The sequence below is a fragment of the Telopea speciosissima genome, chromosome 7, assembly GCF_018873765.1.
Source record: "Telopea speciosissima isolate NSW1024214 ecotype Mountain lineage chromosome 7, Tspe_v1, whole genome shotgun sequence".
NCBI lineage: Eukaryota > Viridiplantae > Streptophyta > Magnoliopsida > Proteales > Proteaceae > Telopea > Telopea speciosissima.
The window spans coordinates 1,426,901-1,443,882 of record NC_057922.1 but is presented as its reverse complement, the minus strand read 5'-3'; the positions used below and the strand labels follow the sequence as shown (position 1 = coordinate 1,443,882).

At 41.4% G+C, this 16,982-nt stretch overlaps 1 protein-coding gene across 2 annotated transcripts in view; it reads right to left on the bottom strand.

The window, feature by feature from the left end:
• Nucleotides 1-16,982, bottom strand: part of LOC122667549 (GDP-mannose transporter GONST1-like) — a 50,277-nt gene that overhangs the window by 18,253 nt on the left and 15,042 nt on the right. The window contains exons 4-5 of one of the 2 annotated variants that reach the window (XM_043863860.1): nucleotides 8,618-8,747; nucleotides 7,059-7,157 (exon numbers count right to left, since the gene is read on the bottom strand). In XM_043863860.1, the coding sequence (XP_043719795.1) occupies nucleotides 7,059-7,157; nucleotides 8,618-8,747 (229 nt within the window). The remainder of the gene's footprint in view (nucleotides 1-7,058; nucleotides 7,158-8,617; nucleotides 8,748-16,982) is intronic. The other variant, XM_043863861.1, reaches the window with a different exon arrangement.

Sequence of the window (16,982 nt, the reverse complement as noted above, 5' to 3'; positions counted from 1 at the left end):
CCAAGCCCTTTAAATACTTCGACATGTGGTCCTCCCATGCAGATTTCCTTCCTTTAGTTCAGGCCGCTTGGGATATTCCAGTCCAGTCCTTCTCCTCCCCTCTCCTTGTCTTTTCTAAGAAGCTTAAAAATGTCAAAGCTGCCCTCAAATCCTGGAACTCCTCCACCTTCGGTAATATCTCTTCCCGTGTATCCTCTAGTCGTGCCACCCTTTCCTCCATCCAGCTCCGCCTTCAGGTAGATCCCCTTAACCCCTCTCTCGCTGAGGAGGAGTCCCTTGCTGCCTCTGAGCTCGCCTCCGCTCTCTCTCAGGAGGAGAGCTTCCTCAAGCAAAAATCTCAAATCAAATGGCTCGACCTTGGCGACTCTAACTCTGCTTTCTTCCACCGCTCCCTTAAAGCCAGAACCAACTCTAACTCCATCCTCTCTCTAACCTCCTCTGATGGTTCGGTTCTCTCTTCTGTCGATGCCATCAAATCCGAAGTTGTTTCCTACTTCTCTGGTATCTTTTGTCCCCCTCCCTCCCCCCTTCCCATCATCCCTGAGGACCTCATCAACAAATTCGTTCCTCCCAACCTCTTCAACTCCCTCTGCTCCATCCCCTCTGACTCCGAAATCATTTCTGCTGTCCATTCCCATAAGGCCAGTAAAGCTCCCGACCCTGATGGTTTCAGTATGGGATTCTTCTCCGCTTGCTGGGACATCATCGGAACCGAGCTTATGGGCGCCATTAAGAGCTTCTTCTTCAACCCCCATCAGATTCTGAACATCAACCATACCTTTCTCTGCCTCATTCCTAAATCCTCTGGTGCCTCCTCTATGGTTGATTTCAGACCCATCTCCCTCTGCAACCTCCTCTATAAGTTCATTGCCAAAATCCTTGCAAATCGCCTTCAACTTGTCATTGACTCCCTTGTTAGCCCCAACCAGTCCGCCTTCATCTCTGGGCGAAGTATCTCGGACAATATCATCCTCTGTTATGAAATTGTCCGAGGCTTCCACTGGAACACCACTTTCCCTTCAGCCCTTCTGAAGATCGACATTCACAAGGCTTTCGACTCTATTCGTTGGGACTTCATCACCCAAGTCCTTCTTAAGATGTCTTTCCCCCCCTCCTTTGTCAACTGGATCCACTTTTGTATCTCTACCCCTCGTTTCTCCATCCTCCTCAACGGCAGCCCTGCGGGTTTCTTCCCCTCCTCTGCTGGCATCTGCCAGGGATGTCCCCTCTCCCCCTTCCTCTTCTGTCTTTCCCTTGAGGTTCTCTCCCACAGCCTTCAGTCCAAAACTGACCTTCACTTCATCTCCCCCATCCCCAAGTGTAAACCCACCAACCTGACCCACCTAGCTTTTGTGGACGATCCTATGATCTTCTCCAAGGCCATACCCTCCTCCATTGAGCATATTATGTCCTCCCTACACCTTTTTCAGGGCCTCTCCGAACTTCGCATCAACCTCCTAAAATCCCAAATCTTCTTTGCTGGGGTTCCTGACTCTACCAAAACTACCCTATCTAACATCACAGGCTTACCCATCGCCACCCTTCCTGTCCGCTACCTTGGCCTCCCCCTAATATCAGCCAGACTTTCAGCCCATCACTGCAACCACATCCTAGACCTCCTCCACAAGAGATTGCAGCTCTGGAAAGCCAAACTTCTATCCTATGCAGGCCGCCTCGAGCTCATCAGATCGGTTCTCCAGTCTTGCTACATTTATTGGAGCGGTGTTTTTGGCCTTCCCAAGGCTACTATCAAGGCTGCCGAATCCATCATGTGTGCTTTTCTTTGGAAAGGTTTGGACTCCTCCAGGTTCCTTCACCCCAAGAGCTGGTCTGCCATTTGCCTCCCCAAATTTGAAGGAGGTCTGGGGCTCAGAAGGATCAAAGATGTTAATCTTGCAAGTTCCATCAAGCTGCTTTGGAAACTCCTCTCCAACAAATCTAGCATTTGGACCTCCTGGGTGTATGCGGGGCCTCTCCGTAGAGACTCAATTTGGACTATCAGTCCTAGCACAGACTCTTCTTGAATTTGGCGCAGAATTCTTCAAGTGAGACACATTGCCAAAGGGTTTATCTCTTGCAGGATTGATGACGGGCAGCAGACCTATCTTTGGCTAGACAATTAGCACCCTTCGGGTGTCTTGGCCTCCTTAGTCAGCCCCCGCACCATCTATGAGTCCGGCTTGGACAGGCTGTCCCCTGTAGCATCCGTCATCACTGATGGCTCTTGGACCACCCCCCTCCTCCCTCCCTCCTTGGCTGATCTCTGGAGTTCCCTCTCCCTTATTCCCCCGGGCCACAAAAGCAGAAGGGACACCATCTTATGGCTTCCCTCCCCCACTGGCACTTTCAGCTCCCACTCTGCTTGGGACACGGTCAGACATAGAGGGACCCCTTGTCCTTGGCACAAAGTAGTTTGGTACAAAGGCCACATCCCTAGGCAGAGCTTCACAGCTTGGGGCGCCCTTGCAAATTGCCTCCCAACTCAGGCCTTCCTCATCCACAGGCACATGCAAGTCTCCCCTACTTGCTGCCTCTGTTGGAATGGATACGAAGACATCGACCATCTCTTCTTCACTTGCCCCTTTGCTGCCTCCATCTGGAACCGGGTTCTTCATCATTGCTGGCCTGCTCGTAGAAGGCCTCTTCCCCTGTCTCGGGAATGGATTTGGATTCATATGACTTTTGGTGGAAACTAGATCTGTGACACGGTTGGAAAGCTTGCTTTTTGTGCTACTATTTCCCACATCTGGATGGAGCGTAACCTTAGAAGATGGACGTCCAACTCCCGCTCTTTAGACATGATTTGGAAGGCCATCTTCTTTGATGTCTCATCTAAAGCTAACTCCCTCCCCCCTACTAGTGTCATAGATTCCCCAAGGAACAGGTGTATTGTTGTCTCCTGGGGTCTCTCTTCTACTATTTTGCGCCCTACCTAGTCCTTTCTAGTTTCGGGCTAGTTGGCCTTCGGGCTTGTATATCCCTCTCCCCCTTTTCTTCGTAATTAAATTTTTATTCATCTAAAAAAAAAGTAAGTGGACCGAGGCTCACGGTACGTTATCTGAATCCTACTCTGAGCACTAGGGTTTCTCTTCCTCCCATTGTGTTCTCTCCCATCTCTTTTCCTTTCTTCTTCTTCTTCTTCTTCCTCTTATCATGGTTCGAGAACTCGGTTTCGGACCTAGTTTCGGTCAGGCCAAAAACCGAGTTGGACCAAGATCTCGGCGAGTTGGTGCACTTCTTTTTTTTTTTAACTAGTTTGATGGTTTCGATGGGTTTTTGACCTAATATGGTCATGAAACTTGGTATACAACCTATTTTGGGCTATTTAAACACAATGGCACTATCAGATTTTCCAAAATCAAAGTCCAAATAGGAGTTTGACTTAGTGGGAAACTAGGACAGATAGTTATTTATGCTAGAAACCAGGACAAACACTTATTTGTGAATAATATCTTAAGTAAACGAAATAACAAATATAAAAACATTTACATAAATGATATTAGGCATAAATAACTGTCTGTCCTGGTTTCTGATGAAATAACTATCTATATACTAAGGTTTCCCACCAAAATGATCGAAACCACTGAGATCTTGGCAAGACAATGCAATCTTCTCATTTCGCCTAGCCTCTCCTCTCGGCTTTCAAAAAGCCAAGATATTACCTAGATCTCGGCGAGTTCTTGTTCCATGGTATGTACATGTTTTGTTCACATTCTTTATCCTGGTCTTAACAAATTGTCTCCACATGCTACCAATATGTGTTCCTTCTTGGTTATGCTCGCACTCAAAAAGGTTATCGATGTTATTATCTTGTCACACGTCATTAGTTTGTAATGTTGATGTCACCTTCTTTGAAACCACGTTGTACTTTTCTAATGAGAGTTTTAGGATAGATACAAACCTTTTCCTGTTGTTATCCCTCTTACTGACTCACCTACTACTTCCTCACAAGTAACATTGCAGGTGTACACGCATCATCAAAGCTGGCTCGACGGTTAAAACTAATCCTTTGTCACCGCCCTCTACTTTATCAAACTCCTTGCCTGGGGATTCTTCCATCACCACTGACTTACCAATTGCTATTCATAAAGGTATTCGAACTTGTACTCAAAAGTCTAATATTGCTTATCCTATTTCTAAGTTTGTTATTGTCTCTCTTATTCCTCATTTATTTCACAACTTTGCCCTGTCTCTATCTACATTTTTTGTGTCTAAAAAATACCAGAAAGCATTGTTGCATCCTGGTTGGAAGAATGCTATGCATTTAGAAATGGATCCCTTGTTGAATCGTCAGATGTGGTTTCTAACTGACTGACCCCCAAGAAAGGAGCTTGTGCGGTGTTGTTGTCAAATATCTTCTTGTTGGATTTGTTAAGCAGTCAAAAGCTCGCTTGGTTGCCAAGGTTACACTCAAACCTATGGCACTTTAAGACCTTTTCCCCAATGGCTCATCTTAATTTTGTTCATGTGCTTATATTTATGGCAGTTAATCTTAATTGACCTTTGTTTCAGCTTTATTTAAAGAATGATTTTCTCTATGGTGACCTTGAGGAGAAGGTGTATATGGAGCAACCTCCTGGGTATGTTGCTTAGTGGCTTAGTGGGAGAATACATCAAAGGTTTTCCGTCTCCACAAGGCTACTTATGGGCTCAAACAGTCCCCTCATGCCTGGTTTGATAAATTTAGTAGGTTATTGGTGGCTTTGGGTTCACATAGTGCTTCTTTGATCACTCTATATCTATATTTGTTTGTTGTCATGGTGTTAAGGTCGTTATTCTTGTCGTGTATGTTGGTGATATTATTATCTCTAGTAAATGACTTTTGGGATTGAAGATGTCAAGGCGTATTTACATCAACATTTTCAGATGAAGGATTTAGGGAAAGTCAGATGCTTTTTGGGAATTGAAGTTGTTCGAAGTAAAAAGGGTGTCAATTTGTCTCATAGGAAGTATGTGCTTTATCTTCTTTCTGAGACTGGAATGTTGGGCTCTAAGCCTATTGATAATCCTATGGATCCTCATCTAAAACTTGGGCATGTGAAAAAAAAGAGTTTGTGGATAAACATCAGTACAGGCAGCTGGTTGGAAACTTATTTATCTAACTGTTACTTGACCAGATACTTCATTCACAGTTGGTATTTTAGTCCATTTATGAAAATCCTAAGCAGACTCATTAGGATGTTGAATGTCACATTTTGAGATATCTCAAAGGTGTACCCGGGAAAGGACTTATTTATCAGTATCATGGTCATACTAACATTATGGATTACTTTGATGCTGACTGGGCTAGTATTGATGATGATCGCAGATCTACTACTTGATAGTGTACGTTTGTTGGCGGTAATCTTGTTATGTAAAAGAGTAAGAAGCAGACTATAGTGGCTCGGTCGAGTGCAGAGGCCGAGTATAGGGCTATGGCCCATACTGCAGCTGAACTGATGTGGCTGAAATATCCTATGGAGACGTATTGTGATAATCATGCTACTACTTTTTTCTTTTTTCTTTTTCTAATAATCATGCTACTACTTATATTGCTAGTAATCTGGTTTTCCATGAGCAGACTAAACATATTGAGGTCGACTGTCATTTTGTGAGGAGTGTTGTTATGAAGAAACTGATTTCTATTCCACTTATTACTTCTGGAAATCAACTTGGTGATATGTTCGCTAAGGCTTTGTTTAGGCCTGCATTTCTTTATGTTTGTTCCAAGCTAGGCATGGGAGATATGTATGCTCTAGCTTAAGGGAGAAGGTTAAACAATATAGCGTAGTGGGTTTTATGTAATGCCATTATTAGTTGTGTTTAGTTGTTCAAGGTTTAGTTGTAATTATGTAAGACTATTTCTGTCCTTCTAATTTCCTTTTTAATTAGTTATAAGTAGGTGGACCTAGGCTCACTGTAGGTTATTCTGAATCCTTCTGTGAGCACGAGGATTTCTCTTCCTCCCATCATGTTCTCTCCCGTTTCTCTTCCTTTCTTCTTCTTTCTCTTTTACCTTTGTAGGTACTAGTTTCTTGGTTTTTAAATCGTTACAAAAACAATGCTAAGAACCCCACCTCCACCCCCAAGGGGGAAAAAAAACTTTTGCTTCTAGCTAGCAGCCCTTTTTTCTTCATATGGAATAATACTCTATTAAGGTGCCCCTTATACACCATGAATAATTGGAATTCACAGAGTCGGGCTTGTCAAAAAATTTCTCCCTTTTCCTTGGGTCATTGGCCCATTGTTGGAACCGCTTCCTCTAAAAGGCCGACCTTGTAGGAAAGGGAGGAAACAATATGTATATCATACAGGAGCTCTAACACGGAGGACTATCCAAAGGGGGACACGGGTGGATAAATAATTTCAACACCCACCCGCTCCCAAAGGGACTCGATACCGTGAACCCTGCCTGCTTTGATACCATGTTGGAACCGCTTCCTCTAAAAGGCCGACCTTGTAGGAAAGGGAGGAAACAATATGTATATCATATAGGAGCTCTAACACGGCGGACTATCCAAATGAGGACACGGATGGATAAATAATTTCAACATCCATACATTCTATGAAGGCCCATTTGAGCAGAATTGATATCAAGACAATCCTCACTTTGTTTTAACTTTTAATTGGTCACCTTAACCAAATCACAACCCCATGCCACTAGACCCATTTCTGACCCTATCACAAGTAATGCACGCCACCTTTAATTTCTTGAAACTAGACCTTCACTAGTACTTATGTGACCCAAAAGTAGTCCTTTGTTTAGAACCCTGATCTCTCCTAAAACCTCTCTGAAAGTAGCCCTTTGTGTGGCCAATAAGTTTCTTCCTTGTTATAAATAAAGTGATGTGCACAACCCACCATACACTCCCTAAACCCTAAACCCTAAAAATCTTGAAATGTGAAGTCAGAAAAAGAAGAATATGGCTTTCCAAAATCAATCTAATAGACTGAAATAAACAACAAGAATGTTGGCTCCAACAAAGTATCACATACTGAGGTTAACGTGTAAGAAATTAAGAGGCATGACCAACTCATATTTCAAGGTAAACTTCTAGAATAAACTATAATATTTTTACCGAATATGATGCCGTCAAGAAGCAATTAATAGTTTGCCACATGTAGCCAACGGCATGGAAAGAAAGATCTGTAATTCCTCCAGAAATTGCTGAAATGATCTGCACAAACCAAACGATAAACCCTCTTGCCTTTACCAGATCATTTTTGTGACAAGGATAAACACAACTCAAGTAAAGAGAGACTGAGAGACCTTGCAATGTACTATGATATTCAAAATGGATATAAGAGATTAGGCAGCTGACATGATGACAAAGCTTTAGTGTAACCTTGGTACAATCACCATACAAATGCCAGCTTGAGGTTTAATCTTGTAATCCTTTTTTTTTTTTTTTTTTTTTTTGGGGGGGGGGGGGGGAAGTGGGTTGGAGAAGGAATAAGAAACAAAAGAAAAGCTAATAGAAAGTGCAAGAGAATTGTACAATTCAAGCTCAGGCAAATCTCAGAAAATAGGAGATAGACAGAAGTGAAAAATGTAGCCAACTAGCCACATCAACTCTCTAAGCCACTCCAACCACTGATTCTCCTTCAAAGTCTCCTAATACATTCGTGCTGGTATTCTATTGATATTTCTATTACTATTTCCATTTTTTCCTAACCATACATTAGTGTCAATTAGATCAAATGGTATTCTAATACACTAAACCTGCATGCCATCATACTCTCTCAAGTCTCTCTTCAAGATGTCCTTACTTCCTATTTCAGATGCTTCATATACTCGGATTATTATGTGCATGCTGCTACTCGTAGTAGAATTAACAATATAATGTGGATACACTTTACTTAGAAAGCATGTGATATTGTTATAGTAGAAAACAATATAATGCACACGGAATAATTATTAGGTCGCACTTTAGAAAGCATGTGTATAATTCAGGATGCAATTCTTGGAAAAATCACCACTTTTCAATGGGATCATTTATTTGGAAAAGGTGTTTCATCTTCTATTTTAACGAGTAAGGTTTGACGTCATGGTCAGGAGTTAACTTTTGACTAGCTGGGATTAGTGAACAAGTTGCTCCCTGTTTTTAATTTTTATTCTGTTTCTATCTCAATGTAAAGATCTTTGTGCATTAAAAGTATTTCTTTTTGTTTCTTTTTTTTTTTTGTAATCATTTTTGTTTTATATTTTCCTCTTTTCTGTTTCCCCTATATTCTGATTCCACTCTCAATTGTCTATCCAATTCATGCAATTGAGTTGCATAAACCTACCACTAACCTCTAATTATTTTAATAAATCTCTTATGCCTCACCAGATTTGTTTGCTGGTATCCCCCCCTCCCCCTCTTAACTGAAATGAGATACTTAATGTGCTAAAAGTCTGCAAACAAACAGTTTTTATCAACTGAGTTTATCCCCACACTGCATGTACAGGAACAAATGAAACAAAAAATCACAATGACCAAATAACACAGCCCGTACAAGAATAAAGTGGCTTAAAGTAACACATGCTAAAAAATGAAGGGAATCATAAGATGCTTTCAAATGCAAAATGCAACTTCAAGAAGAATATTTTATTTATTCTTAAATCAAAGATGATAATTTCAGCCATTCAAGGTACCATTAAGAACAATGCAACCCAGACCCTGCTGTCATGATGCTTCTTAAAAAGATACATTTCACCAACGGCAGTGATCACATTGGTGCCATTCTTCAGGACTGTTACCATAGCAACATTCATGTACGTCAAGCTGCAAACAAGGATCAAAGCAAAGAGATATAACAACAGACAATCTTTTTATATGCAGATGATATAAAAACAGATAGTTTGTCCAAGCTTTTTATGCATCCATCTGAAAGTCAAAGAATAAAAAAGACTATTGCCAAAGTAAATATCATAATATAATCATTAGGTAATGCATCAATCAAGATATTCAAATTCAGGGATTTTGAAATGGCACCAACATATGATCCATTTTGGATAGAAATACAAAACATTGAAGACCCCTAACCCACATTGAAACCCAAATAGGTCGCTGAAATTTTGACATTGAAATTTCGAACCATGATTATGAGCAAAGTTCAGAATTTTGGTTTCAGCCTGGGTGGATTTCGGTATTTCGGTTGGCCATTTCAGTGGTCAAATGACCATATTTTGGCCGGGAACTTCAGGGAAACCCTATTTAAGCATCTCTAAGCATATTTGAACCTTTATATTGTAAAAGATATACTCAAAATGGTAGTTTAGTTTCGAACCTTAAGTTTGCTAGTTTATGCCGTACCATGCTATATACTTTCTCTAATACAACCTATTCTACAAATAATTTAGTACTAGAACATTCAAAATTCAATTAAAACAGCTAAAATATGCATTAGGAATGAAAAAACATAATATTGAAAAGCATTTCATAATTATCATAGCATTACATGAATACATGGTACATGTTACATATAAAATAAACACTTTCTTAAGTACAAGTTACATGGTACACGACTACATATTACATATTGGACCACATAGAGTTCTGGGAGCGTGGTTTTTAGTTTCGACCATTACAACTCGGTTTTGACTTTGTCCGAGACGAAACCAGGGTCGAAACTGGTTTGTACCAGGTTTCACAAGTTTCGACACTTGATTTTGACCAAGAGCTGGGAGTTTCGCAAGTTTTGACACTGCCAAGGAGGATTTTGCAAAAAAAACTCGTAGTTTTTGGCCTTATCACTTGATTTCTTCCTATTTTTTGGCATTCCTCACTCTTTTTTTTTTTTTTTGGTGAATAAATATTCATTACCAAAGAAAAAAATAATTACAGAAATCCCCTTAGGGGAGCAACAACAAAAATAAATAGCTAGACCTCAGGAAGGAGGGGCAGAAGCAACAAGGGAAACAGAAGATAGACCCCAGGAAACGACAATGAGCCTGTTCCTTGGGGTGTCAGGACACGAAGAGGGAGGAGTTGAAGCCAGCTTGGCTTTAATTTCAAAGGAAATGGATTCCCAAATCTGCTGATAGGATCGAGATTTGGAAGGTCCATTTCCTGATATTGTGCTCCATCCAAATGTGCTTTAAAGCTGCACAAAAAGCCATCTTTCCGACCAAATCACAGATAGAGGAGCCCCCATAAGTCAAATCAATCCAAATCCACTCTCTTGCGAAGGGGTGGATTTGTCTAGAAGCAGGCCAGCATTTGTTGAGGATACCCTTCCAAATGGCAACAAAAGTAGGACAATCAAAGAAAAGATGATCCGAGTCTTCCACATTATTCCAACAAAGACCACATAGGGGGGAAACAGAAATCTGACAATTCCGAAGTAAAGCTTGAGTTGGAAGACAGTTGGTAAAGACCCTCTGATGCAGATCCAAGCACTAGGAAGAGGAAGCCGAAACCATGAAGTGGCTGTTTTACTATTTTCGTTGGAGCCTTTTATTTTCTGTAATTTGTTTTTCTTTAAGTAGGGGTAAAACAGTCTTTTAGTGTGCTTAGTATCCCTCCACGATTTTAGAGGGATAGGTTGTTCTTTTATTATTTATTTTATTTTTGAAACTTGTATTCCTAGTTAGAATACAAGTGATTCAGTTGTAATTAGATTTCAGATTAGTGTCACTAGTCCTAGTCTGATTAGGACTGGTTTTAGGACTTGGAACTAGGATTCCAAGTCATATTTGTGTAAGGCTTTTGGCCATCTCTTTTTATTATAAATAGATAAATCGTGGGAGGCTCCCCCACAACTTCTACTTCAAAAATTCTCTGATTTCAGATCTGAAACTGCTGCACTCGAACTACTACATCTGCTCCTTCTGCGAGTTTATATCCTTGTGGACTCAAGGTGGTTAAGGGTGGGTTCTCCTGCGACTCCTTACACTGTGAAGGTCAGGAGGCTTCTTCAAGTATTCAAGCTGCTGCTGCTTCTGCACATTCAAACCTGCAACCAGTAAGTGACATCTGATTTATTATTTCCATTGCTGAACCCTAACCTGCTACTATTTTCCCTGCAAACCCTAGTTCTTCCTTAAGCCCTAAAACTCCTAAACTCTGCCCAGCCCTAACCAACCATCCAAACCTCTCCAAACTTCAACCGAACCCTTTCCCCCACCACTGTGACACTCGGCCAGAATCCCTAGGCCTGTCTTCCCCTAGAAACCCTAGATCCCTTTGTTCCCTTCATTCCCAAAACCCAAAACCCTAACCCTAATAATTCTGAAATCTTATTTCCTATTCAAACCTAAGTAAAACCTATACCAATAGACTCCTAAAAACCTGCATACCATTACCCAATAAAACCCTAACTAAAACTCCAATTCCTAACCCTAATTTTACCCTTATTACCCTAATCTGTCCCATTCGGCCAACCCTAACACACAACCTGGTCCTAAGTGAGACTTATTCCACCTAGGCTACATCAAATTGGTATCAAAGCTATGGAAGGACAAAGCAACCCTGTTGTTGATCCACCACGGCCACCCCCACCTGATCCAATGGCTGCAATTCTCGACATTCTCCATAAGATCAGTGATCGGTTACAGATTGTTGAGCAAAGGCCAGCTGTGCGCCTGTGCCTATTGTAAACAACCCTCTATATGTAGAGGAGGATCGATTACAAGTACATTCTGAAGTTCATGGAACTCTGGGATGGGATGAACATCACAGAGATCATCCTAGACGTCACAGGGACCACAGAGATCAGTCTAGACATGACTGAGGTTAAAGGGATCGACGTAGGTATGACAGAGATGACTACAGAGAAGACAGGGATAGAACTACTGAAGCACCTCGAAGACCTACTTCACTGGAGATGAAGGCCATAATAGGAGATTTGATACACAGAAGGTCAAGCTCGAACTGAAAGAGTATGATGGGCATGGTGATCCACAGAAATTCTATGACTGGCTTGCTGCCCTAGATGACTATTTTGACTGGTATGACTTGCCTGAAGACCGAAAGATGCGACTGGCACGTACTAAATTAATTGGCTCTGCTCAAGAATGGTGGCGTAAGACAGAGAGGGACATGGAACGTGAAGGCAAAGCACCTACCAACTGGGAGGATATGAAGTATGATCTGAAAGAGAAATACTTACCAAGACACTATACAGCTCAGATGCAAGATCAATTCAACTCCCTTCGTTAAGGGAACATGACTGTATCCGAGTACATGCAAAAGTTCGACTCTCTCTCATCTCGTACTGACACCATAGAAAGTGCTACTTAGATGCTATCTCGATTTCGGTTGGGATTGAGATCTGATATCATTAGAGCTATTGGCGTTGTGGATGTTCTGGACATCAAGGACTGCTTTGAGAAGGCATTGAAGGCTGAAGACCTATTAAGCACCACTAGAAGGTTTGGTTCCATTGCTGTCGACACCAGAAAATCTTTTCCAGCATCCAAACCAACCAATGGTTACAATAGAGGTAATAACACCACTGCTGGTTCTACACGAACAGCCCCCTACACTGGCAGCTCTTTACGTGTGGACAAGGGCAAAGCCCCAATAACCACTAGTGACTTAAATACTTGTTATCGCTGCAATGAAAAGGGACATTATGCTAAGGACTGCCCACAAAGACAAAGACCAATCAATGTAGCTGACAAGGAAGAAGACAGCCCTGATGAATTTGATGAACAGGGTATTTATGCATTACCCCCTGAAGATGATGATGATGGGGCTGCCTATTTTGACGACTTGGGTGATGAACTTGACGATACCCGAGGTGTACACGTAGTAGCACGTATATTGAGTGCTGAATCTAAAGGTGAAGATTGGCGACGTAGTTGCATCTTCTATACCCGCTTGCGAGCAGGTGACCGCACTGCCCAGATAATTGTTGATAGTGGTAGCTGCATTAATGTTGTGTCTGAAGATCTTGTGAAGAAGGCGAATCTGAAATTTGAGAAGCATCCGATGCCCTACAAAATCTCCTTATTGAATGGGAATAAGTTTGATGTGAACAAGCGATGCTATGTTCCCTTACAAGCCCAAAAATATTCAAAGGAAATTTGGTGTGATATCATTCCGATGAGAATGACTGATGTTCTATTAGGGAGACCGTGGCTTTATGACAATGATGTTGCTCTCCTAGGAAGAAAAAATCTGTGTGTATTTCAATATAAAGGAGAAGAAATCAGGTGGTACCCACTTAATTTGCCTACAGAAATACGGAAACGTCGTGTCATGCGCACTAATCAAAAGGGGACAGAATCTGAAAATAAATTGCTAGCTGTTCCACAAAGGGAATTCGAACAAACCAGCCGTGATACAGGTCTGGTTCTTGCCTTGGTGACTCAAGAAGTTGCTGCCCCATCCGAACAGGAGTTTACACAACCCATCAAGGAATTATTGCAGGATTTTTCAGATGTAGTACCAGAAGAACTGCCACCACTCAGAGACATTCAACACGCCATCGATTTGGTACCTGGTGCTATGTTACCAAACCTACCCGCCTACAGGATGAGTCCCTCTGAGCATGAAGAGCTTAATAAACAAGTTGGAGAGCTTCTCAAGAAGGGGTTTATTGAAGAAAGCATAAGCCCTTGAGCTGTTCCAGCCTTGTTGACACCAAAGAAGGATGGTTCATGGCGCATGTGTGTGGACAGCAGAGCTATCAACAAGATCACCATCAAGTATAAGTTTCCAATTCCTAGGCTTGATGACATGCTAGACATGCAGTCTGGTTCTAAGGTCTTCTCCAAGATTAACCTTTGCAGTGGATACCATCAAATTCGCATCCGGCCTGGAGACGAATGGAAGACAGCCTTCAAGACCAAAGATGGATTATTCGAGTGGAAGGTCATGCCCTTTGGCCTGACGAATGCACCTAGCACCTTCATGAGAGTCATGACCCAAGTACTTCGTCCCTTCATCGGTAAATTTCTTGTTGTTTATTTTGATGATATTTTGGTGTACAGTAAAGACCCAGATGAGCACATAGACCACCTGAAACAAGTTCTCAGAGTACTCTGGCAAGAGAAGTTGTTTATCAATTTAAAGAAATGTTCCTTCATGCTGCCCAAGGTTGTTTTCCTTGGTTTTATAATTTCTTCAAAGGGTGTTGAAGCTGATCCGGAAAAGGTCCGAAGCGTTGTCGAATGGCCTACTCTGAAGACATTTACTGAAGTGCGAAGCTTCCATGGTTTGGCTTCTTTTTACAGGTGATTCATTCGCAATTTCAGTGCCATCATGGCACCCATAACTGAATGCACCAAACAAAACAAGGGTCCGTTCGCATGGATAGCAGCCGCTCAAAAGGCCTTCCAAGTGATTAAGAAGAAGATGACTGAAGCTCCGGTGCTACGCCTGCCCAACTTTGACCATATTTTCGAAGTTGCTACTAATGCTTCCCATGTTGGTCTAGGCGGAGTTCTTATGCAGAATGGGCATTCTATTACATTCTACAGTGAGAAACTTAATGATGCCAAGACTCGGTACTCTACTTATGATATAGAGCTTTACGTTGTTGTTCAGGTCTTGCGGCATTGGAGACACCACCTTATTGGCAAAGAGTTCGTCCTGTACACTGATCATGAGGCACTCAAGCACCTCCACTCACAGAAGTCCATTACCACCAAGCATGCTAAATGGGTTGCATATTTACAGGATTTCAACTTTGCCCTCAAATACAAGTCAGGAAAGGAAAATACAGTGGCTGATGCACTGAGTAGAAAAGTCCTGACCTTGAACACTGTTAGCATGTTAGCATTATTGCATTATTATGGAGTTCTTTTTTCTTTAGTTCAAGCTGGATCTTCTTTCTTTAATTATTTGTATAATCCAGCTTGAGGGGGAGTGTTGGAATATGTACTCTAGAATACCCCCACGGTATTCTGGTCCTTTTGGGGTAGTTTTTATGCTATTAAGTGTAAGTCGGCTATGTGGGTTTTAGTCCCACATCGCCTATTTTAGTCTCTTGTAACTTTCCCCTCTATTATAAATAGAGGGGCTTACCTATCAATTAATAAAAGCAATTATTCTCTCATTCTCTCTTTTCTAGCCCACGATTCTGCCAACATGGTATCAAAGCTAGTCTGATCTAGGTTAGAAAAAGAGAAGAAAACCCTAATCCATCTCTTCAATCAACTTCTCCCTTCTTCTCCCTTTCTCGGCTTTTCCTTCTTCTGTTTTTCTTCTTCTCAACCTTGTAAAAGGGCACCACTAAGAGGTAAATACAACATACCAATGATTTAGTTGCTGCCCCCCTCCCTTTCTACCTTTTTTTTTCACTAAAACAATTCTGTTCGAAATCTGCTGGAGCCATACCTGCGATATTGGAGCTGTCCAGAATTTTTGGAGATCTGATTTCTACCTAATGAAGACTGATCCTCCATTGTTGGAGCCTCCTATGCAGCCTTTTCCAGCACTCTTCTACCCTATTCCATAGTCTTTCTTCCCTTTCTTTCTTTCTCCCCACCTTTTATTAACTTTTCCAGCCTCCATACCCAAATCGATCTCAACTTGTCAGGGTTTTTTTCAAAACCTTGATTCCAATCGATTTTGGGGTTTCCCTTTTCAGATGCAGCTGATTTTTTAGGGGTGATTCCCTACTCCTACAAGCCTTAATCGACCTAAGTTTAGACACTTTCTGATGGTTGGATTTGTTTTTACAGCAAAACCTTCTCAACCTGTTGTTTTTGGGTACCTGTTAAAACCCTGACTCAAATCGACATTAGGGTTACAGGTTTCAGTTTTTGCTGATTTTTGGAGGGATGATTACTCCAACTACAAGGACCACTCGACCTCAGTTTTAGCCTCTTTCCAAGTGTTTGAAGACCCCTAACCCCAATCGATCCTTCTTTTCAGGGTTTTACAAAACCCTGACACATCGATTTTAGGGTTAGGGTTGATTGCTGCTGTTGGAGTTTTTTGGAGGTGTTTCTACCATCAAGAGGGACATTCTACTTCAACTATTCATGGCTTGAAGAAGTTCTATTACACAAGTTAGCTGCTGCCCCATTTTTTCTGCAATTTTTGGTGTTTCTCCCACTTGAAGATCAAGTCTCAATCACCAAGGAGATTGGTTATTCGAACTGGAGATCCATTCCTGCAGTTGTGGTCAGCATCTATTACCAGAAGACATCACCTTTGACAAGTCATCATCACTTTTGTTGAAGACCCCTTCCCTACAATCGAATTTCACTTTCAGGGTTTTTTTTACAAAACCCTGACTATAATCGATCTAAGGGTTAGGGCAGTCCTCTCTTGCTGATTTTTTTAGGAGAGTTTTATAACCATCAAAGGAGTATTCAACCCATATTTCAGCAAAATTCATCAGTTCTTTTTGGCAAAAATTCAGGTTCATTCTTATGGCTCTGTTTCTTCAATTATCAACCTATTTTTTTACTTGTTCCTATGTGGCCGGCTGCTTCAACTACCTATGGATCTGTCGGGTTCTTTATCTTATATTTGCTGGTTCTATTGAGCTTTACTACATATATTACTGGTTTTATTGATTGGCTTCTGTAAGCATGACTGGTTGACATGTTACTGCTGCCTTTATGTGGACTACTGCTGCCCTATTATTGAGACTAAGTATCCCACTATTGGAGATCGAATTTCTTTCAATATTGAAGACTCGTATCTACTAGCCTGGAGATCAGCTTATTTGGGATTACAACAGTGTGTTCCAAGGTTATTGGTTGCAACTACGAACCTATTCAGTTATGTGAAGCTTTTCTGGTTCATATCCGGCTCCCTTTGAGAGCTTGATCCTAACATTGTTCACAAATTCAGATCTGATCCAAGTCTTTTGTTGAAGCTTCTTACGTCCATTGCTGTCCAAATATCTTCGTCAGTTCTATTTAGCATGTGGGAGTTTATAGTTTGGAATTTTGCACACTAGTACTTCCTTGTGTGAAGATCGATCAAGTTTTTGCAGAATGGTACCTTCTCCTTCTACAAATTAGACCTGTTTTTTTAATTCAGATCTGATCATTGGAGATTGATGTTTTGGACTTAGTTTGATCGATTGAGAGAAGGTTGTAAATTACTGTG